This window comes from Pogona vitticeps, chromosome 12 (genome assembly GCF_051106095.1).
Source record: "Pogona vitticeps strain Pit_001003342236 chromosome 12, PviZW2.1, whole genome shotgun sequence".
Lineage (NCBI taxonomy): Eukaryota > Metazoa > Chordata > Lepidosauria > Squamata > Agamidae > Pogona > Pogona vitticeps.
In genome coordinates this window covers 10,402,715-10,429,335 of record NC_135794.1, presented here as the reverse complement: position 1 = coordinate 10,429,335, position 26,621 = coordinate 10,402,715, and the positions used below count along the sequence as shown (strand labels likewise).

The window sequence follows — 26,621 nt, the reverse complement described above, 5'->3', positions numbered from 1 at the left end:
GAGTCCTGAGGCTGAGGCAGGAGGCAGAATGTTGTCTGAGGACATGGGGGGGGGGGAAGCTGATGGAGAAGAGGGTCTGCCCCAGTCATGAACCCTCACTGGTTTTGCCACATACCTGTTGCCTCTTTCTCTGCTTTCTACCTTGTTTGTGATCCAAGGCAGCTGCATTCTTGGGGGGCTGCTTCTGCCAACAGCCCTCTTCCTTCACCCTCTCCAGCACCCACAGCACTGCTGCCTTTTTTGTCCTGTCAAAGCTCCACCCACTGTTCTTCGCACGGTGGGACCTTGATTTCATACACTCCCGGACTATTGGGCAGGGTGGTTTAATCTTCCATAGTTTAATCTTCCAATGGTGTCACCGGGAGTCTATGGATGAAGGTTGGGTCTGGATGCGGTGCCTCCCTTGGTTTCTTCCAGGACACATGGAAGGCCTTTTTTGCTGATGTGGAAATTAGCCTTGGCCATTGAACCTTGGAGCTTAAAGACTATTTCCCCCCCCCAAGAAATGCACATAGACATTGTATTGTTCATCATAACTCTCAGCCTGCCATCCTCTGAACATCACACCTTAGCATCTGTCTAGCCGAAATTACCACAAGGAGATTTCAGAGTACAGAAGGCATGGTGGCTCCTCTGGGCTTTAACCAGATTGACCCTCCCACGTCTATTGTTAGACTGAGATGTTTAGGATCTTCCTATCAGTATCCCTTCCTTGCTTTCTTTCCTGGGGCGGGCATACAGTTGCTCTCCTCCCATGTGGCCACTGGGTACATGTCTATCTAGCTAGGATTAGAGTTTAAGCTTTTCTCTCTTGCTACTCAGACCCTATCCTGAAGACATCTAGATCTCGGGGAGCTACGGGAGCCAGAAGGAGGTTCAGTTGGACCTACAAGAATGAGTTATTCGCATCCCTGCAGGCAGATAAGATATGCTAGTTTCTGCTTTAATCTTAATTTTGATTTGCCAGCTTTGCTGCCATAGAGTTGGGAAACTTCTCCAAGTCAGGATGGTTGGGAGTTCAGGTAGCGCTAGATAACACTTGAAGTGGGTACACATTTCGTAAGTCTTGAGTTTGCATGCCACAGATACTTCATTCAAAGCATTAGTTTGTTCGGGATCATATCTGTTTAGACAGCAGTGAGAGCAGAAAATGTCAGTATGTAACCACTGGTTTTCATGAATGTTATCGTTTTCTTTGTGGAATGCTGCTTTTCTGATTTGAAAATGTTCCATCCTTTTAAAACTAATGAAAGGCACTCAGCATTTCAAACTTATTTGAACAATTGTACGCTGCCTTTGTAGCACTGTGGAAGGACAATATATAAATATTATAAATTATTATGAATAGAAAGAAAAGTAAATATCAGAAGGGCATCAATATTCACATTCTATTTTTCTTCCCTTTTAAAAGGAATTCTTGACTCAAAATTTGCTTGTCTTCTTACTCCCACCCAATCATGTATTTCTGTGACCTTTAGATGTCAGTAGTATATACATGCATGCGCGCACACATACATGCACACAGGCGCTTGCACACACACACATCCCTCCAATTCTATTGAATTCTTCCTTCTTTCAAGATTTGTTATATCTTTGTCAACTCTGGATTGTACACCTATGTTCAGCTCACAGTCACTTGCTGCTTCTGGTAAATTTAAAGTCATGCCTGCATACTAGGTTGTTATAAGAGTTGTCATGAGACTTTCCTTGTGCTGCACACATTTTAAAGGTACAGTCTATGATCATATTTACTTATTACAATTGTTACTGTTGTTATTGATCTTCAGATTCCTTTCTTAACTTTTCTTCATCTTTGTAGCTTTCTTTAGCTTCGGTCTCTCAGTCTCCTTTACTCTTTTTATTTTTTTTAATGAGGAAACCATTCAACTGTGCTTTTAGCCAGGTCTGTATTTTGGTGACTGGTTTAGAAAGGGGACAATACCTAAACACATATTTGACCCTTTATTATAGTGTTTTTCAGCTGCAAAGAGGAACTGATATAGTCAAAGTCTAGGCTGCCATATAAGGGGGGCATTCTTCAGGGTACCGAGAATGGTAAGGGACAACGTCCACGTGAAAGATGAGTCAAGAGCAAAGAAGATGGAGGAGTTTGAAGATGCAGTCCTAATCAGGTGAGAAGGCGCCTCTGGCCTGGCTTTGGTGGGGCACACAACATTCTGCCTTCTGTCACTCTGATGTCCCAGCAACAGGGCCCTCCCTATTGCCTCTTCTGAATGGCAACCAGCTGTTGGTGTAGGGTGCTGAAGTTTGGCCGGTTCTGTGGCTCATATTCCCAGCACCACAGCATGAGCTGGTACACTTCCTCAGGACACTGTGCTGGAGCATGCATACGGGTTCCTGAGGAGGAAAAACACAATTGGGTCACAAAGGGACACGGCAAGGGAGAGAGTCAAAGAAATGTTCCATTGCACCAAGCATAAGGCAAGGTCTTGAATCTCAGATGAAATGTAATCTAACCAGCCAGTAGAGTTATACTGATGTTATTCTGTGTTATCTTCCCCCAGTGGTGTAGGCCGCCCCCACCCCACCCTTTTCGCAACCTTCTTATTTTGGCTGTAGAAAAAGGGAACAGTAAACCATTCTGAGTACTTTGTACCTAGGAAACCCTGGAAAGGGTCACCATAAGTTGGCATTGACTCGATGGTTCATAATGATTTACTATTATTTTATTATGGCTATTATTCACTGATGTTGCAGTACTGCTTCTGAATCCTGACACTCTGAAAGCTTACGTCTCTACAGTACAGTATTTCTATGTTTCACTTACCTGGACAATGTAGATTAGCCATTATGGGGTAAATATTGTGGCTTTATAGTCCAGTACCCCCCACTTTGGACAGAAGTAGTTTGTTTTGTGATCCTGGAGTGTGTTTTCCAGCACCATACCAACACCACGGATAGCATATATATGGGTAATACCATATCATGTGCAAGAACTATATTTTTTTTACGAAAAAAGGCTCAAATGGCAGCTCCTTCCCCTTTGTAAGATAGTTTGCATAGAGATCCAGCTACAACTGTTTGGGAGGAGTTGATCTTTTTTGCATAGTAAAGCCGCCTAGAGTGGTCGTAATTGACCAGACAGGAGGGATATGAATAAAATAAATAAATAAGTAAATAAATAAATAAATAAATAAATAAATTAAAAAATTAAAAAATTAAAAAATTAAAAAATAAATAAAATATAAGGTGTTGCATTGCTGTTAGCATCCATTACTTACATGATGATGTTTAAAATGTTATTTAATCCTAAATTGTTCAGTACTGTACAAATGCACATCATTTTTGACACCGATGCAAAAAAATTATATGGTTTGAAGTAAAAAGTTATAGTTCAAGCGAAACTCCCAAAAGCAAGGAAATTTAGACAACAGAACAATATCCTGTTCTTCATTCAAAACACTTCTTGTTAACTGTCACCCCATACAAACATTGCAACATAATCAATCTGGCCACTCCACTCCTTGTAAGAGCTGGAATGAAACACCTGCTTTGACAGTGTCATTATCTACAAACAGCACATTTCTCTCACAGATCTGTCCACAGTTCTGTCATCTTTGCTAACTCAGTCCAGTTAATCTATGTTTCAGAGAAGGAAGTCTTCTGCTCTATGGACTTTGTAAGTAAGCAGAGGTTTTTATTTTTTCTCTTCAAGGAATCAAATATACGTAAAACTCATGCTTTGTATTGACTTGGGGTGGACATTAAGGTACAAGAGGACTACTGTATGGAAGGGTGTCCGTGTTTTGAGTGAGGCAGGGGAATGATCTGTGGTCTGAATGTTCTTGCTTTTTAAGACAGAGTTTCAGCTATAATCTTTTGTATAGTGTTTAATACATGCCTATAACAGTATAATGACACCATTATCTGCTAATCAAAATAGGCAAGAGTAAAATCAAGACTACAATGGGACATTATAGATATTGGGGAAAAGGAAAAGCTGGTGTTTACTTGAAAAATAAATTATATTAGGAAAGGGAGCCATAATTGCTCTCTCTCTCTCACTCCTCAAGAAGAAAGGCGAGAGGCCTCCTCTCTCTGCTCCTAGAAAGGGTCAGGAAGGACTTGTGAGAAAGAAGAGACATAATGAATCCTAAGATTAGCAGTCTTGGTTAAAGGAAGGTTAGTGCACATCAAAGCAGGTAAAGGATTGTCTAGAAAACCTGAGGAGACCCTTCTTCCTCTCTCTTCCTCTCTGCCTGTAAGACATCTCCTTCATTGTAAACTGAGCTGCTCCCAGTTACCTCCAAGTAGTTTATAAACTGTCCGTACTAAGAGCAGTGTCTTAATTTGGCACCTTTTTAAAGGTAAAGGTAAAGGTTCTCCTTGACAATTTTTGTCCAGTCATGTTCGACTCTAGGGGGCGGTGCTCATCCCCCTTTCCAAGCCATAGAGCCAGCGTTTTTTTGTCCGAAGACAATCTTCCGTGGTCACATGGCCAGTGCGACTTAGACACGAAACGCTGTTACCTTCCCACTGAGGTGGTCCCTATTTATCTACTTGCATTTGCATGCTTTCAAACCGCTAGGTTGGCGGGAGCTGGGACAAGTGACGGGCGCTCACTCCGTCGCGTGGATTCGATCTTACGACTGCTTGGTCTTCTGACCCTGCAGCACAGGCTTCTGCGGTTTAGCCCGCAGCGCCACCACGTCCCTCGGCACCTTTTTAAAGCTTTTTAAATCCTGAGACTCCATCTCCGGATTTTGCCTCTAGGTTAACTCCTGAAGCCTTTTCCATGAATGGATATAGCATTCTTGTTGTTCTGCCAACTCTTGCGACGTTGCTGGAACCAGTCATATTGGCTCTTGCCTTTCCATTGGACCATTTCAGCAACGTGGAGAGGGGGGATCTGCTGCTTGGGTAACAGCCTATCCTCCATATTACTTTACCCAGGCTTCATGCTCTGGAGGGGGCACTCCTCAATTCAGAGCATGTTACCATAGTCTTTCGAGACTGAAGGATGCCTATGATGATGAAATCCTGAGACATGGAACTCATCCAGTTGCCCCATCTCACTACAGCTATTCTGCCAGGTCTTACCCTTTTCCACAGCCTCACGGGTCTGCTGGTTGCTCATGTTAGGATATGGAGTAGCTCCGAGGCTGAAGGCTTCCCACATCAGGATCCCAAAACTCCAGACATCGCTTTCTGAGGAGTACCTGCCTAGAAGGGAGGAAGAATGGGCATGAGGTGCTATATGAGCCATACCTGGCCCCACACCTCCATCTCCCGCTGACTGGCCATTGAACCTGGGAGCCCAGTTGGATGAGAGCCTCTGGGCCTCTCCCCTTCGCCTGCCTCCTGGAGCATCCATTCGGGCGTGTGAGCCTCAGAAAGTCTGCTCCATTCTGATGGCTGTAGCTACCGTAGTTCAGGGCCTCTGGCGCCGTCCACTTTACAGGGATCTGCTTCATGCCACCCGTGGAGGAGTAAATGCCATCTTCCTGTTCTCGTGACATCCCAAAGTCACTGATCTTCAGCGTGTTCTTCTCTGTCACCAGACAGTTCCGTGCTGCGAGGTCCCTAAGAGGCAGGAGGAGGCACAAAGGCACAATGGCTGAGACCATCCTGCTCTTCCGCCCCGGCTCCAGTGCAGTCTGGCCAGTGCCCATGGCTACAGGTTTGAACGCTGGCCAACCAGCTGCCATTCTTGCTAGAGTAAGGAGAGGCAGAAAAAAGCGCACGGCAGCTGCTTTGCCGGAGAAGGGACTTCTGACCAGCTGATCCACATGGACGCTACACTAATTGATGACAGATCCCATGCAATAAGGCCAGGAGTGGGGCCAAATCGTAACTTGTGGCCTTGAAGGAAAAGGGCCCCAGCAAGAAAGCTAGGTTGGACTAGGGTCAACTCACCGGTGGATGCAGCGCTTGCTTGCAAGATATTCCATCCCAGCAGCAGCATTTCCTATCATTTGCAGAAGCTCCTTGACTTTGAGCCGAGATCCCTCATTCCGTAGGAAGGTCAAGAAATCACCACCTGAAGAAGGAAGGAGGGAGGGAGAGCTGGAACCAACCTAGCTATGGCTACCTTCTTTAGGGCCAGAAACTGGGGGGGGGGGGGGGAATGAGTCACTGCAGGATAGGGACTGTAGAGTGACTTTTCAGAGCTGCTTAGGAAACACAGCCCTCCTGGACAAACTGGGAGTGGGTTGGAGAAAGGGAGAGAAGAGGAACACCGAAAAACGGGCCCCTATTTAGCAAGAAGCTCTCCTGCCACTTTTTACCAGTGGTAGAGCAGGACAAAGAGAACCCCCTGATCTCACTCATCAGCACATATACCTTTTTGGGGACTTTTACATCGAGAACCACCACCCCAAGGCTTTCCCAAAAGAGCGATGGGCACTAAAGCACCGGACTTACCCTGAACTAGCTCCATGACAATGTAAATGGGGTGCTTCTGGGTGCAGACACCAATGAGTCGGACAATATTGGGGTGATTGTATTGCTTCAGGATTCTGCAAGTAGAGTCAAAAAAAGAAAAACAGAGGGGGGTGGACCAGGCGGGAGAGACATTGCTTCCTCAACACCTGACTGAGACGGCCGCATGCTACAAAAGACATGGAAGGTGGGGGCCCCATGTTCAGAATGGCAGGCCCTGGGCGACAGGGTAGCTGCCTTGCTGGAAAGATGAAGAGGATCCCAAGCTCTCTGGGCTGGAAAAGGCATCGTTCTGTAGGTGGGGAGATGGGGTGTAGGTTGCCGGGTCATCATCACCTTTGGAAATCGGGAACCTCTTCAGGCTGCTTTTTCCAAAGAAGACAGCAAGGCGTGTCTTTGAAAAGTCTTCTCCCCCTTCCCAAGCAAGCAAGAATAGTGGGATTCCCCACCCTCCCCTTTCTTACACTGCCTTGTTTGCAAACGGAGGGGAAGGCGGCAGAGAACAACACTGTGCCTGCAGGAGGTGCCACCTCTGGTTCCTGCCTTATCCAAAAAGGGCTGAGCAACATTCCTGCCCGAAACCCCGGGCAATAGTGGTCAGGCAGCATATTTTAAGGCCTTTTGATGGTGTAGGAAGGAAGGGAGGGAGGGACCATAGTCAGGACATTAGCGAAGGGACCTCGCTGCTGCTAGCACATCATGCTTCCCAACAGGCAGACTGTGCAAATTGGAAGATGCTTGCTGTATACACACCTGGCTTCCTGGAGGAATCTGGCCTTCAGTTCTGGAGGGAGAGTTTCACGGCAGGACTTGACAGCCACAGGAGTGTTGTCATAACGCAGGCGGCCACTGAATACCTCTCCAAAGTTGCCCTGGAGGAAATAAGTCAAAGGCAGAGGAGGAAAAGGAAGCAGGCCAATGGCGCAGCCTGCTTTTCTTACTCCTGGTTGACTCCATGGAAACAGACGCAGTGAGAGAGCCAGGGCCTTACTAAGAATTTCTAGGGACCCCCTGATGCTGTTGGTGCCTTGGAATTTAATTTGTGCGACAAACATGCACAAAGGGTGGGATGATAGAGGACCAGTGGTGGTGGGGGACTAGCCAAGGCTTGCCAACAGCAGGGGCTAGACAGCCAGTGAAAATAGCTCTGGCTGCCTCCCATTCAAGTGAAGGAGTAGGAGGAAGCCCCGGGACTCTGTTAGGTCTTTAAGAATCAGAAATGGAATTAAGAATTGGTTAGTGCAGGTGGAGTTATTTAGTCACTGCCTATGTGACAAGAAGGACACAGCCCTGTGGAATTAACTACCATGAGGTGAACCACTAATCTGATTGGTTAGAGGTACCATGTTTGCCCGAAAATAAGACCTAACCCCAAAAATAAGCCCTAGTACGATTTTTCAGGATGCTTGTAATATAAGACCTACCCCAAGAATAAGCCCCAGTTAAGTGAAACCCTGCCCTCCACCCTTGTGCAGCAGCCAGAAGAAGATGACACAACTCTATTTGAATAAATGTAGATCGTTGTACATGGAAAAAATTAAACATCCCCTGAAAATAACCCCTAATGCATTTTGGAGCAAAAATTAATACAGTATAAGACCCTGTCTTATATTTGGGGAAACACGGTACTGTAGTATAAATTAAGAGCCTGGTTTGTGTGCCCTTCACACTTCTATTTTGACTGTCATGCTTACGTTCTGTCCGTTTGACTGCTGAATGCATTATGTAAATATGTACAGTAAGTAAATATTTTCTGCACTTATTCCTGGTATCTTCCTGTGTGCCTTACTACGATGGAACTTCTGGTCCAAACCTTCGTAAGGAAAAACCTTCTGCTGTGACTTTAAATGTTAACAGGCTGTCCTCAAGCTGAGCCTCCCAAGGCCCACTCTTCTTCCTACTTGAGAGGGCCTAAAACGGATCAGAAACAGAATAATGCTCTGCTTTCTTTAGCAGCAGGTGAGCAAATACAGCTGAGAGCCGGCCAGTTCCCCAAGGCTGTTGCACATCTTGACCACTAGAGCACAATGCACAGAGCATCACCAGTGCCACCAGTCCTGTATTGTGGGTCCCATCGCAAGAGGGCAGAGTCCCTTGGGTGCTCGCTGGCCACTCTCTGCCCTCCACCTCCATCATCCCGGCGTTTCACTCACCTGCCCTATACGTTCCCCCAGCAGAACATCCTCGTGGTCCAGCACCCATTTGTCCTGGAACAAAAGGAGCCAGTTTTTTAGGGCAGAATCTATCACACAATCCTCCTCCTTTGCCCAGCCCAGCCCAATGGCAGTGGAGGGTCAGGTTGTCAGCAGTACCTTCTCAATGGGCTTTGCCAAGACGATGCCACTCTTCTTAGTGATGGGCTGCTTGGTCTTCACGAAATGGTCGATCAACAGTGGGATGGTGGGGAAAGCTTCCCCTTCCAAACGATATAGGTTCTGGGGGGGGGGGGGGAGGAGGGAAATCACAAGATTGATCTGGAGCAGTATAAAGGCAAGCGGTCGCCACTCTGGCATGTCTGTTATGGGAAGGGGCTAAGATGTTAAAAACAAACAAACAAACCAAAAACCCTGATACATTCATTTTGTTTATCCTCTATCCTTTCTACATTAGTGCACAGATGCAAAAAGACTAATGGAATCATTCGGTGACTCCTTCAAGAAGATATCAGTGCTATTAGGATACTTTCACATGACCCTAGTAAAGGTGATTGCCGGAAGAAATATCAGCAACCTCCAGTATGCAGATGATACCACTCTGATGGCAGAAAGTGAGGAGGAATTAAAGAATCTCTTAATTAGGGTGAAAGAGGAGAGTGCAAAAAATGGTCTGAAGCTCAACATCAAAAAAACTAAGATCATGGACACGGGTCCCATCTCCTCCTGGAAAATAGAAAGGGAAGATGTGGAGGCAGTGACAGATTGTACTTTCCTGGGCTCCATGATCACTGCAGATGGTGACAGCAGCCACAAAATTAAAATACAGCTGCTTCTTGGGAGGAAAGCAATGACAAACCTCAACAGCATCTTCAAAAGCAGAGACATCAGCTTGCCGACAAAGGTCCGCATAGTCAAAGCTATGGTTTTTCCAGTAGCGATGTGTGGAAGGGAGAGCTGGACCATAAAGAAGGCTGACCACTGAAAAACTGATGCTTTTGAATTGTGGTGTTGGAGGAGGCTCTTGAGAGTCCCTTGGACTGCAAGGAGAACAAACCTATCCATTATGAAGGAAAACAACTCTGAGTGCTCACTGGAAGGACAGATCCTGAAGCTGAGGCTCCAATACTTTGACCATCTCATGAGAAGAGAAGACTCCCTGGAAAAGTCCCTGATGTTGGGAAAGTGTGAAGGCAAGAGGAGAAGGGGATGACAGATGATGAGATGGATGGACAGTGTCATCAAAGCGACCAACATGAATTTGATACAACTCCAGGAGGCAGTGGAAGATAGGAGGGCCTGGCGTGCTCTGGTCCATGAGGTCACAAAGAGTTGCACACAACTTAATGACTAAATAACAACAACAAATGAAAGGTGACACTTTCAAATGTCCCCGACTGGTGGAAAAATCTGAAAGGGAGATGTTTCATCTTGATCACTGGTGCCTGTCCTCCATCTGGGAGAATTTCTTATTCACACCAGAGAAAGTTATCAAACCTGGAGTTAGGAGCATGAAAGAGAGTCTTAGGCTCCAACCCTGTAGTTGAGGGGCTACAACATATGATGGAAAGCCTTTCTAGCCCAAACAACAGACAATAATGCCACTACAATGAGAGACGTGCTAGCAAAAGACCACAGCAGAACAGTTGTGCCCACAGAACCGATCCTCTAATGAAGATGCTCTGTTGGAATGGTCAAAATAGGGAGAGTTGTGGCAGCTGGGGAGCATGCCACCTCTTATATCACTTTACAGCCACATCACCTTGTGGCACTCCATACCCAGATCTGGTACATACAACTGGGTGTGCCAGGGGAGAGCCCTCACATAAAGGTGAGGAAAGGGAAGGGGGAGAAGCAGACCACACACGACTCCCTTCCCAATCCCCCAGTTTGCTGCTCCGACACACTCCCCGATGGCATAGGAAAGAGCATTGTTCTCCCAGGAAGGGGAGGGGGCCGTCTCTTGGGAACGACCAGGCCTTCATCTCCAACCACTGCCCCTGCTGTTCGAGCTGCTCTTGCAAAGCCCCTCTGCCTCAGAGCCCAGCACATCGGTGGTCGGCACAAACTCTCACCCCAAATATTGTACACAGCTTCTTGAGGAGTAGGTATGACTCCCTGCTCTTCCACCATCCACCATCAGGTGAAAGAAGGGCACTCCGTTATAGCCGGCGCGAGGGGTCACAAGCGAGATGGGCATATTAAGGAGGCAGGAGGGCATGGGAGTGGGAAAAGGTGGGGGGATTATTTTTCTTAAGCTGCTACCTATCCTATTGGGCAGAGCTGGCCATAAGGCAGGGTGTCTGGGGATTCTGTGTAGAGCACAAAAAATTGGTGTTGGAGAGTATTTTCTGGTGGAAGAGTGCAAACCAGCCTTCCTTGAGTGTAGGACTTCCAGCTCCTCCTCCCCACGTGGAAGAAAACACGAAACAGGAGAGCTTAGCTCTATATATATATATGGCTATTGTGCTCTCAGACTCTTGATTCCTATGTTCTCTCCCCACGTACATCAATTTCATGCGACCCAAGCTTATTAGGATGGCAACAAAGCGCCAGGTGCCAAAATTGCTAGTTAGAGCTCTGTTACTGGAGGTTGATCACATGGATTTCTAGGGGGAAATGAATTTAAAAGGCTTGGTTGGCCCACCCAGCAGTCAGTTGGCCTTCATATCAGTTTACAAAAATTAGTTTATGGGGTGAAGAGGGGTGCCCTAAAAATGAAAACTGCTTTTTAAAAGGTGCTTTGGAGATTCATTAAATGTGAAAGTACAAATGAAAAACGACAACTTGGGAGACAATTTATGTTACAGTACAGCTTGTTTACGAACAAAGCTACAGATAAGATAACAAGGCAGAAGCAACTCATTCAGTTTCATGACGGTTTTTGCAAAAAAAGAGAGTAAACAATAAAACAATTATGTGATGTGAAACAAAGAGGAAAAAGTGAAGTGCATTTTGAAATGCTGCTTATTTTGTATTTTACCTATAATATTAATTGACAAAGAAATACCACAAAATAGATGTGGAAACCAGTGTTGAGTAAATGAGAATAACAATATATTGTGCAATAGAAGCATTTGCAGAATCATGTAAAAGGGGAACAAGATTAATGTTATTTTAAGCTGCGTGTGCAATAACAAGCAAGTAGAGAAGAGAAAGAAATGTGTCATTTGTTTTATAAGGCTTTAGCCTCATAATTAATAAGTGTTTTCAAAATGGGCATAAGATTATATGTTATCCTGTGGCACCATCTACCAGCATTAATATGACCCACACTCCTTGGCTACCCTAGAGGATCAGTCTTCTAGCGGATTGCTATACTTGCCCTACACAGGAGGGCCAGAACACATCACAACACAGTGATGATACGCTCTAGTGCCGATAAGCTCTAACACCAGATGGCTTTCATAGCAATGTCCTATACCAGAGACATCCTGGCCTTCCTAATAAGGCCGGTTGTTTCGGTTTGGTTGGACTATAAATATCGGGTGGAAATACACCTTGTTATGAGACGTGATGGGAAACACACACTGCTACTTAATGGAAAGACATCCTGTCCAAGGAAGAAGAGGGAGCATGAGACTGAGAATGGAACTGATGCCTGGCAAATGCTCTTAGAGCAGCGAAAAGGCAATAGCCTGGCACTGAAAACCAACAGTGGATTCTACATATGGCTAGGTGAAAATATGTTTTTCTATTTGTGTTTTTCTTAAACATGCTTAGAGCCAAGTAATGCCTTTTTGCTTTATATATTTTCAAAATTTACCTTTACAGATATACTTTCTGTCTTTTGCTGTTTTAATGTGCCTTATTATTAGGCTGTAATCTATTTCAATTTTTGGAATGTATTTGAAACATTCTCATTGTTCCTTTGCTGTTAAAACATGCTCTTGTAATTTTAAAGTATTTGCTACAAATCAAGATTTTAAACCTGTGGCTTTTTATAAATTGCATGATTTTTTCTTCTTCTTCACAACTATATGATTGTTTTCAGTATTTCAGTACTTTGGATTTGCTAATTTTGAATTATGGAACTGAGAAGCTCTGTAAAATAAAACTTGTACAAAAATAGGTAAGTTTGAAATTGCTTGGAATTATTGCAACAAAGAAAATACGTATAACTAGAACCCCAGATGAGTCTGGAAATGCTTGTCACTGATTTTCTGTCATCATTCTGGGATTAACCCTTAATCCTGGGAAAGTCAGGCATCCTTCTCAGGGAGCAGGGAGCTACCCCTCTTTCCTAGAAAGCATCCTATAACCTAGATACAAACTCTGTAGCTCAATTACTTGCTTTTCCCCAAAACTAAAGCTCTTCATTCAGCCCATAGGCAGCCCCACATCTCCTGACCCTCAGAACTCCCATTAGAAAAATTAGACCCTTTTGCTCAGAAAGTCTCTTTTTGCCGTTTTTGCCCTATAAGCCCCTCTGCCTGCCCATGTCCCAATTTGTAATTTTTAAAAACATTTAGTACTAGAAGTAAAAAGGGGACATTTTCAGTTAAAAAAAAGAAGGAAAACAAGAAATATATTTTTGGGGTGAGTGCAGGAATGAATTTGGCCCACCAAGGTCTCGGGTGGCTTCGTGTGCCCCCAGAGAAGCAGAAGGTTTCCCACCTCTGCTCTAACAGACTGGAAGGCTTTTTAAAAGGGCGGGGGGAGGTTCACAAAAGCAGGCAGGCCACCTCTGTCCTGGATCAGTGGGGCACCAGCAAGGTGGCTGGGAGATGTGGGGGGCCTGACCGTTCCCCAAAGAGCCGCAGCAGCAGCGCCGCCGCCACCACCACCCCGGCGGCTGCTTCTCCCACCCTCACGGGCCACTCACGTCCGCCGCTTGAAGGATGAAATGGCGGGGCTGCTGGTCCCACAGGACGGAGAGGACGTACTCTTGCTTGCCCTGGCTCTCGCGCACCAGGAAGTCTCCGTCGCTCTGCAGCAGCTGCTGGACCTCCGCGCGGGGAATGGCGCCATGATACCAGCTTTGCTGGCCCAGCGGCTTCTGCACCTCAGGCAGGAGGGTGACGGGGGGCGGCAGCTGAGGACAGAGACAGGAAAGGGCCATGCAGACAGACCACCGGGCCCTCCGACGGGTACGTTTCCCAAAGGGCGTAAGCATGGCCCCCATGAAAACAGGACTCATGGGGCTGAAGCCCCCGGACTTTCTGAACAGCAGGCACTGCGAGGTCCTTTACCCCCCTCCCTTGGTCCCTCTCAGCTTAGCTACAATATTGAGGAACGGGTACTTCTTGCAAGCCATCCCTATTATAATGAAACATATTTGAAGATCATTTGCCTTTCAATGTGCAATTAAGAGCCATTCACTTTACAGAAGGCCTGCTGCTCATTTATTGACATGGACCAATCCCTCCGCCTGCACTTTTAGACTCTCTTTGTGAGGGCGCAGGAGCTGCTGCGATTAGCACCTGCCCTTCCAGATTGGCCACTATCCTACAGGCAGGGCCTGGTTAATCGTGATGGGATATAGAGTAGACCATTGGTCTAGATGGGTGGCGTATAAATCTAATAAAGTAAATAAATAAAATTTAAAAATACAGTTGGGCAGGGGTGTCTCAGCAAGGTGTGGGGCCCTCACCGTGACCCGCGGACGGAAGATGACAATGAAATGCTGCTTCAAGACCTCCAAGGCTGGGGTCCGACCTCCCTCGCGTTCCTGCTCCTGTGAGAGAAAGAAAGGACAGCAGAGCAGCGGTAAACGCTGGCAAGGCCGGCTGGGCTTGAAAGCGCCGGCTCAACCGCAGGCCCGAAGGCCAAGGCTCTGGCCCTCCAAGACCCACGGCCCAGCAGCAAGAAAAAGACATTTCGTGAGGGCCCCAGAGCCCTGGAGTCTGTCCCACGGCATATCCCTCCCTCCCTCCTTCCCTAACAAGCAATGAACCGAAGCTGGCATGAGGGACCGCTTAGGTAGAGGATGCCTTGGCCAGAATACAAGTGAAAAACTATGCCAGGGTCGCTGTGTCAGGGCCAATGGTGGCTGCAGTTGAGAAGTGAGGCTTGCGCTCTGAGCAATGCAGTGGGTCTGCAGCCGCAGACATCAGTCTTCCCTTCTTAGCTTGTGGCCGTGTCCAGCTGCAGCTGGGGGGGGGGCTGGTTCCTCACCCTCCCTCCCTCCCCGCACTGAGATACACGCAGGGCCTCCACACACCCCAGAAGACAGGGACTGGCTGTCGTCCTGCAGGGCCGGGGCGGGTGGTGGGTCTTGAGCTCCCAGCGCGTCCAGCTTGTGCCGCAGCAAGTCCCGCTGGGCCTGCAGCTTCTCCTGAGTGCCTTGGGCCAGGTGGCAGAGGTGCTGGGCTTCGTGCAAGGCCTGGCGTTTCCCCAGCAGCTGGATGCTGTCAAAGAGAAAGACATGGTGGGCACAGATGTGCCTGATGAGGCTGGAAGGGTCACATCCTGGCCGGTGCCCTCATCACAGCTGTGCCCGTGTACGTATGCCCGTGAAGGCAGGCCCTCCTCTTCCCCATCTTCCCGCTGGTTAGAATACTCTGTGCCATCGCGGGTGCAGGTGATTAGATCATTTAGCAACACAACGTAAGACTTCACGAAGCCTATGCCAGAAGTAAGGAATCTTTGCCTTTGGGCACCTTTGGATCCAGCCAGTGGTCTCCTCTCATTAGATCCCACACATAATCAGGTTGGGGGCAAAGCATCCGTAGGTATGAATGGGTAGTTTTTTTTCTTCTATAAGCCTGCTTGTCTGCACCAAGATCTTGTGTGAAGGCGAAGAAGCCCGTTGGGAAAAGCTAACCCGTGCACTTTGATCCCTTCCTTCTCCCCCCTGCCCGCTTCCCTTTGCATCTCCTTTTGGGGTTCCTTCAGCCTGAACTGCCCCGGTTCTCGTCTCCCTCTCCCAGGTTTGCCTCCGGCCTCACCGTTCTCCAGGTATCCCCACTGCTTCTTCCTTCCGGATTTCATCCTTCAGAACCTCAACCCGCTGTAGATGGGCGTGTGTGCTCTCCGTGGCACTAATCAGCTCCTCCTCGAGTGTAGTCAGGCTGGGGAAGAGAGAAAAAGAGAGAATGAGAGATGGCCTCTGCAGAGTTCACAGACACATCCGCTGAACGGAAGGGGCAACGGCAGGCTTCCTTTCCCCGGCCGCACAACGACAGTGGGCCAAGCTGGGTTTGCTCCTCTCTCAGCCCACAAGGCAGCCCCTTTTCCTGTCGCTCACGTGTGCTGCATGCTCTCCAAGGTCAACTCATTCAGCTGGAGCTCTCCTGCTTGCAGGCCTTCGTTCTCTATCTCCTCCAGCAGACTCTCGTCAAAAGTGACCACAGCTGGGGATTCTCCTCCGCACCTGGAAAGACAGGGCCCCGGGGTGTGTGTGTGTGATGCAAAGGCTTGTCTGGAGACTCCAAGCCACCAAGCATCTCAAATCTACGTAGCGATTGCCTGGGTGAGGAGAAAGAGCCCTGCGGACGGTACCTGCACAGAGGAATGAATCCTTGGTATTCCGTGGCCGGTTGGAGGCGCTCAATGGCTCTGCTCATGGCTTGATGCACGGTCACCATCTCCTCCTGCACCAGGCTGGTGATGCTGGCATATTCCTGGAAGGTCACCTTTCTGTCGGCACAGAAATGGGACACTGGACAGGTGCCCCCCCCCCGGTGCTTCCAGGGGAGCCGCAGAACCCAAACCCAAACCACCTGACCTCCAGCCCTGATGGGATCCCTTGCGGCTGCTCTTCAGCAGCCCATCTTACGTGAGGTAGGCCATCTCCTCAAGCAGGCAGTGCAAGGACTCCAGCATGCCCGGCAGGGTCCTCTGATAGTGGGCCAAATGTTGCACCTCGGCCGCCTTGAGCGCCAACACATACTGGTTGTGGAGGGAATAGAGTTTCCAGAGGCTCCGGACATATCTGTCTTTGGCCTTCTCGCGTTCTTTTTCTGCTGAGACAGCAATGCACGCACAGGGTCAGGGTGGGAGCAACTGCACACGAGGCAGTTGTCTTAGGCAAAGCCCTGCTGCTGCCAGAGACTGAAGGACTGAGTCCCACTACCAGGTCACTGGGGGCACAAGGCTGCAAAAGGCTGGAGCTGCCCCTTTGCAAACCAGAGCGAGGGCTAAAGAATCTCTCCACATAGGAAAAATGAATGGCACCTAATGGCAAATACATGGCTTCATGCAACTGCAAAGAGAGTCACCATGGGCCAAACAAACAAACAAACAAACAAAACAACTGATTTCACAAATACATTCAAGGGGCCTGAATCAACTGGCAAGGAAAAGGGTCTAGGGGCTGTGATGATAACATTAGTCCTATGTGTGGCTGCCGGGAAAAGGCAGGCTCCATGCTGTGGGTCTCTGGGAAAGGGATCAAAATTAAAATCGCTCATATCGGAAAGCGTTTACATAAGTCTGTGGTTCAACCGCATTTGGAAAAGAGTGCAGAGTTTGCATAACTGCATCTCAGAGAGGACACTGGAGAATGTTTATTTATTTAGAAGGTACAGGAAAAGGCTGCCCAAATGATCCAGAGGCTGGAGCAATCCCTGTCTGGAGAAAGGCCACAATATCTGCAGCTTTTTAGTTTAGAAAAATGGACTAGGGGCATGTGTCCCCCCTCACCAAATTGTGCCATTAAAATTCTGTGCCAAATTGCTGAGATGAACTTCAACAGGTGCCTGTAAGACCCAACTTAAAGCTAGCAGATCAGTGGCTCAAAATACTCTGTCAATGGTCTGCTCCTGAAACTCCAGCAGTAAACTGGGAAAACAGCAGCCCATGCTAAAAATGTATGGCTGGGGTCGAGAGGAGAGAGAGAGAGAGCTTTCCGTAATGGAACAGTATGGAGTCATTCAGTGAAGTTGAGTGGGGGAAATTCAGAGGTAGACAGAGCACATGTCACAAGAAGGAAGGTTCTTCCTTAACAGGTAGTGCTAGACGCCAGGTGTGGCCAGCTTTTGAAGGGGCCCAGACCTATAGTCAGGGTAGGCTTTATACCCCTGTGACTTTCAGCTGCTGAGGAACACAAGCAGCAGGAGGTGGCCACCCGGCCCTTAGTGTGCTCATGGGCGTCCCCTCCGGGCGGCTGGACTCAGGACTCAACTCCCCACCGGAGGCGGCGCTTCCAGAAGAGACGGCGGCAGCCACACTCACCTTTGCTGGCCTCCTGGTATTTGCGCTTGGCCTGAGTACTATCCCGGACACACGTGCGGTACTGGGCCTTCAGGCGCTCGGGCTCCTGTTGCGTGGTCTAAAACAACCCATGGGAAACAAGGAGAGCCTCTGATTCACCAGCAGCCTCGTCAGAAGCACGCCACAGAGATGGGCCCCTTTCCCCAACCCGAATTCTTGCCGCCTTTGGAATGCATTGGGGAGGCCGAGAGAGAGAGCGCGGAAGCATCAAGCGCAACCCCAAATGCCCGGTAGGAGGCAGGGCTGAGACGTAGGGGAGCAGGTAAGTGTACCCGGATTAAGTCCTGGCTCATTTGTTGCCACTGCTCACTGTAGCTTCGGCGCAGTTGCTGCTTATCACGGATTAACAGGTTTAGCTTCTGCAAGGGTCCGGAGGTCAGGGCTTCTGCATGGCGCTGCAGAATCTGGCTCAGGGCCTCTGTCTGTGTCACGAGTGACCACCAACACTGCAAGGAGGAGGAGAGAACCATGTACAGAGGCACTACTAGCTGAAGGGCAGAGGGATCTTTCCCCTGGCAAGGTGGATATCTTCAGCTTCTAGTACTACCCACAGTGTACGTTGTGCCACAACACAGGTGTGCCAAGGCAACCTCTCCTTCTTCCCAGGTGTGGGCTACATCAGGGCAGATGCAAGGGCAGAGTCTGGGGCCCGGTTCTGGGTCGGGCTAATAGAGGTTGAGCAGCTAGTTCCAGTTCACACGAGAAAGTTTAAAATATATAAGCATAGTTTGACGCAGCTGAGCTAACTAACAGAGGTGAGCAGTAAGGGCATGAAACAAAACAAGATTAAGAAAACAACAAGGTGCCAAACAAACAAATCCTTATTTAATTTGAACGGTTTCATTTTAATTGTACCCTCAGAGACATATGCAAAATGGGAATCTAACCTGCTGTTCCCCAAGAGGCGGGCAGAGTGCTGCAGTTTAGGAAGGAGAATTCCATGCATGGCAACTGTATCCCTCCTCTTCGGTTTTCTCCCACACGTGAACCTGAAATCCTAACGTGTGTCACCTCTTCTCCCATAATAATTTGTCTTCTAATCTAATAATTTAGACAAACCCTGTTTGATCTTTTTGCTCTTTGTTGTATATATGTATATGTAATGTAGAGCAGGACCTCCATATCTGCTGGGGATTGGTTCCAAGCCGCCACACCCCCCCCCCCACGGATACTGAAAACTATGGATAACAGTGAACACCATATCCAGGGCTTGGTAAAAGGGGGGAAAAACTGGAAAAAATTTATCTGCATTAGGAGAACTGGCCACTAGAGGGTGTGAGAGACCATGCTATGTACCGTAGTCTTCACTAATAAGTATTCATAGCAGTCTCTGGCCCCCTTTAGTGTCTGGTTCTGGTAATACATGTGGAAACAGTTTTTTTCTGGATTTTTTAAAAATATATTTTTAATATTTTCAGACCATGGATCAGTGAAACCGTTAATACTGATCCTGGGGATACAGGGGTCCTACTGCACAATGCAATGGTGTAACCAGAACACACGGGCAAAGCCCTGGCACTTTCTGATCAGAAAGAACTATACCAACATCTGCCACCAAGCCCTCGCCCAGATCTTTATGTTTTTTCTGAGCTTAGCTGAAATCCTCAGAGCAGCTGGAAGAAAAATGCATTTTTTCCAGAGGCAGTAAATTGTTCCTAAGATAGTTCTGTTCTAATGCAAAGTATATGAGGATATGTATTCTCAAAGGCTTTCACGGCTGGGAACACAGACAAGAGTTCTGACTCCTGTCCTCTGAAGATGCCGGCCACAGAGACTGGCGAAACGTTAGAAAGAAGAAAAACCTCCAGAACACAGCCAAACAGCCCGAAAAACCTACAACTATATGAGGATAATTTGTTTTTAAAGGGCTATTTAGAGCCATTAGCTTAACAAAATGTCTGCTCCTCATTTGTTTTTATGGGCTATTCATTTGCCCGCATTTTGAGGGGGGGCAGGTGGGTGCGATGGGGCCACAGTTTCGAGATTATCACTGGTGTAATGAGAGAAGGGGGTGCGGGGAGAGGCCTTTTAGCTAGACATGGTAATAAACCTATGAGTTGGTCACGGCTTAGTGCCTGCAAGGGGTTAAGATCACCGAAGAGAGCCCGGGGAGGGAGGACCACAAAGATGCCAGCTGTGGCTTTCAGCTGGAGATCTTCGTTCTTGAGTGTTGAGAGACCAGGAGACAGAGTTGCCTTGCTTTGAGTGGCCACAATGCAAAGGACAAAAGTGCACTAATAGTAAGAGGAGAGGAGTGTTGAGTCAGACACACTTGCTTTATTCTCCTGTTTCTCCTGAGCTGACCACTTTGCATGGTCTTTGCATCAGCCAAGCTGTGACCGAAGGTTGAGTCTTTTGTCGGTGGTTCCCAGCATTTGCGATCTGGCGGAGTTCCCCTTTCTCCCTTAGTTGGGTCTTGCTGGAGAGATGACTCAGGGGCATCAGCAGTTTCTAACAAAAAATCCTTTATTCCTTTGACAACTTGCTCAATTCAACATTAACAACCGACTCCGTCTCTTGCTTCAGGGACAATCCACCTGGAGCCTTCCCCATCCTCATTCAGCCCTAACAAGCCCCCTTCTCATGGCATCCGGGCAGCAAGAACTCCGGCCTCTGCGACCCCTCCTCCGTGGAAGGCCCGATCGATCAGCTTGGCCTGCAGCTGACCTTCTTGGGGAGGGTGGAAAACCCAGCCCCCCTCCCCGGTGGCTCCCCATATTTTCCTGCCCGGGTTTGGCCTCATCCTCGCAAGGTTTCCCAGGACGGTCTGGACAGGGTTTGGCCTCCCTTCTCGGTGCCTCGCGCTGCTCCTCCCTGAACTTTCTCCTTCGTTCTCTCTCTCTTCTGTCTCCCCCCCCCCCAGCAAAGTGGCTTTCTATAGGTCTTCCTCCTCCATTCCTTCTCAGCAGAATCCCTTGGGACTCCATCCATTCCCCTGTCCAGGGGTCCTCCTGGACTCTCCCTACCCGGTCCTTTTTCTCTCTCCTCCTCCTCTTCCTCCACCCAACACGCTTCTCCTCCTTCCATTTGCAACGAGCCCCTTTCCCCCTTTTTTTACTCCCCTCTCCCTTTCCTGCAGAAAGGACGCCCTCTGGTGGTTCCTTCTCCTCTTGTCCTTTCCACCCCTGTTCTTCCAAATACAGTCCCTTTAGGTTCTTCTCCAGGGTGGGCATCTGTCCCTCAGTGTCTTCAGCCGAGGAGGCGGACAAGTACGCTCTGAGGGGTGCCCCCTTAGCTTAGGGTACTTTCATCCTCACAAGCATCCAGCAGCAGCCATTTGCAAATGCACATTGTGTTGTTCAGAGCCTGCAAATGTTACTTTTGCGACTACAGCCCCCAGCATCCTCCAGTCTCCTAGACTGCTGATCAAAAAAGTAACATTTCCAAGCTGTTTGTTTTTTTTTTTAAAAAAAAAACTTTTTTGTAAATGAGTAAGAGGTTTGTCTCCTGTGCCTAAAATTGCAACATTGCTCCCAATGACAATTACTATACTCCCTTCAGATACTGAGTGGTCCGTGTCCTCAAAAGTGTGTGTGTGTGTGGGGGGGGGAAAGGTTAGGAAGGCATCTTATGCAGGTAGTGTTACAGATTTTCAAATTTCTGGTTAAATTTCCCTAGCTGGTCAGCAGAAGTGCAGGAACTCACCGAGCAGAATTAGCTTCAAGTCCAGTTTAGTTTACCCCAGTTTTATATCATCTGGCACTTACAGTCTCAATAACTTACTTTCTTTACTTACAGTGGAAGAGCGCAAACAGCAAACTAAGAATAAATATGACTGCCTTCTACAAGATACCTCAACAGACTGACTGAGAGGCTACTAAGGCTACAGGCTACTAAGGGGGGGGGGAGAGATACATGTGCGAGGGGAAACAGATAACATCTAACCTTATGAAGTAGGGAAATGGGTTTGGAGGGATTTGGGATGGGACCAGATCAGAAGATCACCTGATGTATCCTGCGTCCTATTGTGTCACTTCACACGGCTTTCGTGCATGTAGCTTTTTCAAGAGGACACCAGCTCCTTATTAATGCTTCCCAGGCCCAGCAGAATACAGAATTTAATGACTAACAGGAATATAGGAGTCTATATAAATCTTCAAGATTCACAATAAATAAACAATACTTTAAAAAAATTGACTTTGTTTTTGCTGAAACAAATCGACAAGACTCTCTGAAACCAAGTAATTATGGCATTAAATATATATAATATCTTAGTTGATATCACATTCTTATTTGGGTTCTTAAACTTGAGAAATCATATCAGGTGTATTGTTGCTGAGATAAAGACTCCTTTGAAAAATGATAACCCACATTTCTCTGAAATTTCTGTTTCGATCGAGTTTCAACAGAGATCTTCAGATTCTAGTTCAGGGGGATAAAAGGCTCACTCCAATTTTAGTTTCGAAACCAGTTTCAGTCCCTGTTTTCCAGGGTGGTTAAATTTTTTTGTTTTGTTTTTAATCAAATGTAAATTTGATGTTAGGGATGTGGTGGCACTGCGGGCTAAACCGCAGAAGCCTTTGTGTGCTGCAGGGTCAGAAAACCAGCAGTCGTAAGATCGAATCCACGCGACGGAGTGAGCTCCTGTCGCTTGTCCCATCTCCTCGCCAACCTAGCGGTTCGAAAGCATGCAAATGCGAGTAGATAAATAGGGACCACCTTGGTAGCAAGGTAAACAGCATTCTGTGTCTAGTCGCGCTGGCCACGTGACCACGGAAACTTGTCTTCGGACACACGCTGGCTCTATGGCTTGGAAACAGGGATGAGCACCGCCCCCTAGAGTCGAACACAACTGGACAAAAATTGTCAAGGGGAACCTTTACCTAAATTTGATGTACATTTTAAAAACTGCTTTTTTATTTAAATCGTCAAAAAATCTGATTTTTATAATTTAATTCGCAATTTAAATCCATTTGATTTAAATCAAACCCACCCAGCTGTTTACACCGAAAACTAGGCGTGGTGCTCATCTTCTCTCACAACAGGACTAAGCAATGGCCAGGAATGCCTTTGCCCACTGAAAGCTTTCACTTTCCCAGTCATTGCTGCTTTCTGCCACTAAGATGGTGTCATTCCTTGAGATGTCCGATCTGGCCACCGTGACACATGCCTTAGTTGCATCTCATGAGGATTACTGCGAAGTGCACTATGTGGGCTGCCTTTGAAGAACATTTGGAAACTTCAGCTGGTTCAAAAGGTTGCAGCCAGACTGCTAACTAGCAGTCGTTCTAGGGAGCAAGTTCTTGTTGATATGTGCCACCAAGGTGCCTCCGATTTATAGCATCCCTATGAATAGGCAAACTCCAAGATGCCCTGTCCTCAACTGCCTTTCTCAGCTCCTGTAAAATCAAGCCTCTGGCTTCCTTCAGGAAGTCAATCCACCATGTACAGTATTTGGCCTTGCTCTTTTCCTGTTCCCTCCAACCTTTCCCAGCATTATTGTCTTTTCCAGTGAATCCTGGCTTCTCATGATGTGCCCAATATACAACAGCCTTAGCTTCAACATTTTTTGCCACCAGGAACAGTTTAGGATTTATTTGCTTTGGGACCACTTGTTCATCTCTCCTCCAGCACCACATTTCAAAGGCTTTCAGCTTTCTTTATTGTCCAGCTTTCACACCCATACATAGTGATCAGAAACACATGAGTGTAGATGACCTTAGTTTTGGTCTCCATTGTCCCATCCTTATGCTTGATGATCTTTTCTCATTCCTTCACTGCTGCTTTTCCTACGTCTCAGCCTCCTTCTGATTTCCTGGCTGCAGTCTCCTCTTGAATGGATAATTGAACTTGACTTAGGCATCCTTCAGTCTCGAGAGACTATGGTAAATTGAACTAATTGAACGAAGGCATCCGAAATCTCTGTTTCATCTTCATTGTCAATGTTTCTGTTGTCATGGTTTTTGTCATGTTTTAAATGTTTGGTTGCAGTGGCACTTTCATCTTTCATCATAAGTCTTTTCCAGTCGCTGCTGCTTTCTGCCAGGAAGACGGAGTCATTTGCATGTCCCTCCCTGGTTGCAACAACTTCACGGGCTGCTGGCCTGTTTCCGGGCTTAATTCAAAGTACCGGTTATTACCTATAAAGCCTTGCACAACTTGGCTCCAGGTTTGTATCACCCCTATATGGGACTAGGTAAAGGTAAAGGTTCCCCTTGACAATTTTTGTCCAGTCGTGTTCGACTCTAGGGGGCGGTGCTCATCCCCGTTTCCAAGCCATAGAGCCAGCGTTTTGTCCGAAGACAATCTTCCGTGGTCACATGGCCAGTGCAACTTAGACACGGAACGCTGTTACCTTCCCACCGAGGTGGTCCCTATTTATCTACTTGTATTTGCATGCTTTCGAACCGCTAGGTTGGCGGGAGCTGGGACAAGCGATGGGCACTCACTCCGTCGCGTGGATTTGATCTTGCAACTGCTTGGTCTTTTGACCCTGCACAGGCTTCTGCGGTTTAGCCTGCAGCGCCACCACGTCCCTTGGGACTACTTGGCAATTAAGATTTTCTGAGCTCCACCATCTTCCCAGGCTTATTTGGTGAGGACACGTGAGAGTGGCTCAGTAGCTATTCCCAGGCTTTGGAACGCATTTCTCCGAGAAGCCGTGTGTGTTAGACAAGGAGCACTGTTGTCAGCTGCTAGCGGACCCCTCAAAATGGGGACTGAGGGGAGAACCTAACTAAGGAAGGTGATTCAGAGGGAGCATCAGGGGTCATAGGGTTCTGGCCTAGCAATGCAGCTGGAGGAGACTGTGGGCAGATGATGCACCTGAGCGGAGGGGAGCGGTCTCGATATATAAAATGGAAGGGAAGGAGGATTCATGCAGAGATTAAAAGCAACAGAAGGTTTTGTAGCACTTTAAAGACTAAAATATTTTATTTTGCATAAGGCTTTGTGGACCTCAGCCTGCTTCATCAGATACAGGTGGGTTTAAGCCAAATAAAGCTTAGGCCAAAGAAAACTGCTTTTCATTAAGATGCCACCAAACTCTTGCAGTGGAGCCCTGTTGCAGCAACGTGGCTGTTATTCCCTTCCCTGAAAACACCCAGGCATGGCGAAGAAATACAGCGCTGTACGTCTGAGGCGCTGACCCCCAGCAAGGCTCCCGCTCTTCCCCTGGCTGCTCCCCCACCCCCAGCACCCTGTCCTGGAGCCCATGTGCCTCTGCGCTCCACGCGGCGTGGCCCTGGCCAGGTACGGGACTCACCTGGCTGATCTGGCTGCTTCTTGGCTGCGCACTGCTCTCCTGCTTCTCTGCCAAGCAGAGCATCTGGTGTAACATTGCCGCATACTCCCGGTCGCTCTTGGCTCGCTGCCCCATCCACTTGCGCAGCCCCTCCAGCAGGCGCAGCTCGGCTTCCTGCAGCTGCAGCAGGGCGCTGTGGCCTTCAGGGCACCCAAGCTGGAGCCCAAAGCCCATGGCGGCCAGGCGCTGGGCGGGCGGCAGGCTGGGCCTCGTCTCCTGATGCCAAAAGCTAGTGAGGCTGTCGCCCCTCCCGCAGGAGAGCAGGGATCCGGGCCCTTCCCAGGCAGCGAGGCGAACCGAGAGGGCAGGAAGGGAGGGCGCCTGACCTTTCAGCCGGCAACCCAGCTCTCATCTCCTTCGGACACTGCTTTGATAATGGTGGCTTGTGGCCTCTCTTCCCTTTCGCAGCTCGCAGCCTGCGCTTGCTTCCTCATTGAGGTTGGGGCATTTCCTCAGAATTTCAACAAGGAACTCTTTGTCTTGAGAACCAAGGCTAACGCACGGGGAGGGGGGGGGCAGGGCAGGAATGAAACACCTGCCTAGCCACTCCGGAGGTCCCACAAGCACTTCAGCGGGCTTGGAAAAGCCATATCGGTTTGAGGCGCTCACTGCCCATACACCCCATCAGTTGGACTGAGGAGAAGCTTCAGTGGGACTGAGGGGAGGGCTGTTTGCGTGAGTGAACGCCCCTGTTGCAGTCTCAAAGCGGTCCTGGGGGCCGGGCGACGATGAGGGCAAGGGTACAGAGGGACGTTTGCTCTCCCCTTCAGACCTCACGGCCATTAGTGCGAGTGGCGTTGGCAGCCTTCCCTCTGTGTGGGTTTTCTGGCTAGAGGGCTCCATGCTGGAGTGAAGCGGACCCTTCCTCACCAGCAGGAAAGCTGGGCACAATTTCCACACACACCACCTAAAAAGAATCCCTTGGGTGTTGCTATGCGGAGTCTGCGTTGCCAAGCTCCGTAACAGGAACAGGAAGGCCCGCTGGTATTGCAAGAATCCCTCTTCCTGTGTTTTGTTTTGCTTCAGCCCCTGAAATCGGTGTCCAGAGACAGAAAGAGGCTGAGAAAGAAAAGTCCTTGCTGTCTCTCTGTCTCTCTCTCTCTCTCACACACACACCCTCCTTCCCACCCCCTGCAGGACAATATAGCATCAGCTCTCCCATCTTGGGAACACTAGGAGTTTGGAAGCCCCCGTGGCCTAGAGAGCCCACTAGCCAGCCCAGACATTTGGAGAGGGCACTTGGCCAGCCCTGGTCTTCCCAAATGCAAAGGCAACAGAGACTAGAGACCCCAGAACAGCTGGCAGGATGAGGGATGAGCCGTGACTACTTGACAGAAAGCTGGCAGCTCTTTGTCCTTTGTTCTCTTCCAGAAGCTAACCCAACAATGTGGTCTCCCGCAAGCCTGCTGGGTGAATGGACACACAGCCCATGCTGGACGTGAGCAGTGGTTGTCCAGTCCCGACTGTGACCTGGGCTACGGACATGCCTCCGTGCCTGTATAACTGGGAGACCGAGCTCTGCCCTGCCGCAAGGCAGTGAGTGGCATTCGTCCGTTCTTTCTCCTGGCAGAGAGGTGGGTTTGCAGCAGGGGCCTATCCTGCCTTTTCCCAGATATGGAGAACCTGATTCCTGTCCTCGTGTGACAGACTAGGGTCTAGGAACCCCA

At 48.4% G+C, this 26,621-nt stretch overlaps 1 protein-coding gene across 2 annotated transcripts; it reads right to left on the bottom strand.

Annotated features, from left to right (window-relative positions):
• Nucleotides 1-1,949: 1,949 nt before the first annotated feature.
• On the bottom strand, nt 1,950-25,299 carry FES (FES proto-oncogene, tyrosine kinase). Of its 2 annotated transcripts, none has more exons than XM_072982121.2 (18): nt 24,916-25,299; nt 17,984-18,157; nt 17,673-17,769; nt 16,276-16,462; nt 15,999-16,136; nt 15,745-15,870; nt 15,446-15,568; nt 14,719-14,905; nt 14,149-14,232; nt 13,381-13,590; nt 8,715-8,837; nt 8,556-8,609; nt 7,156-7,274; nt 6,385-6,479; nt 5,878-6,001; nt 5,387-5,544; nt 5,062-5,184; nt 1,950-2,358 (listed from the first exon to the last, which is right to left on the bottom strand). In XM_072982121.2, the coding sequence occupies exons 1-18, from the start codon at nt 25,126-25,128 to the stop codon at nt 2,219-2,221; spliced, it is 2,475 nt and encodes an 824-aa protein (XP_072838222.2). In that variant the 5' UTR covers nt 25,129-25,299; the 3' UTR covers nt 1,950-2,218. The 2 variants fall into 2 exon arrangements, with proteins under 2 accessions (XP_072838222.2, XP_072838223.2); XM_072982122.2 differs by having other exon boundaries at nt 16,276-16,459; nt 24,916-25,270.
• Nucleotides 25,300-26,621: the final 1,322 nt, after the last annotated feature.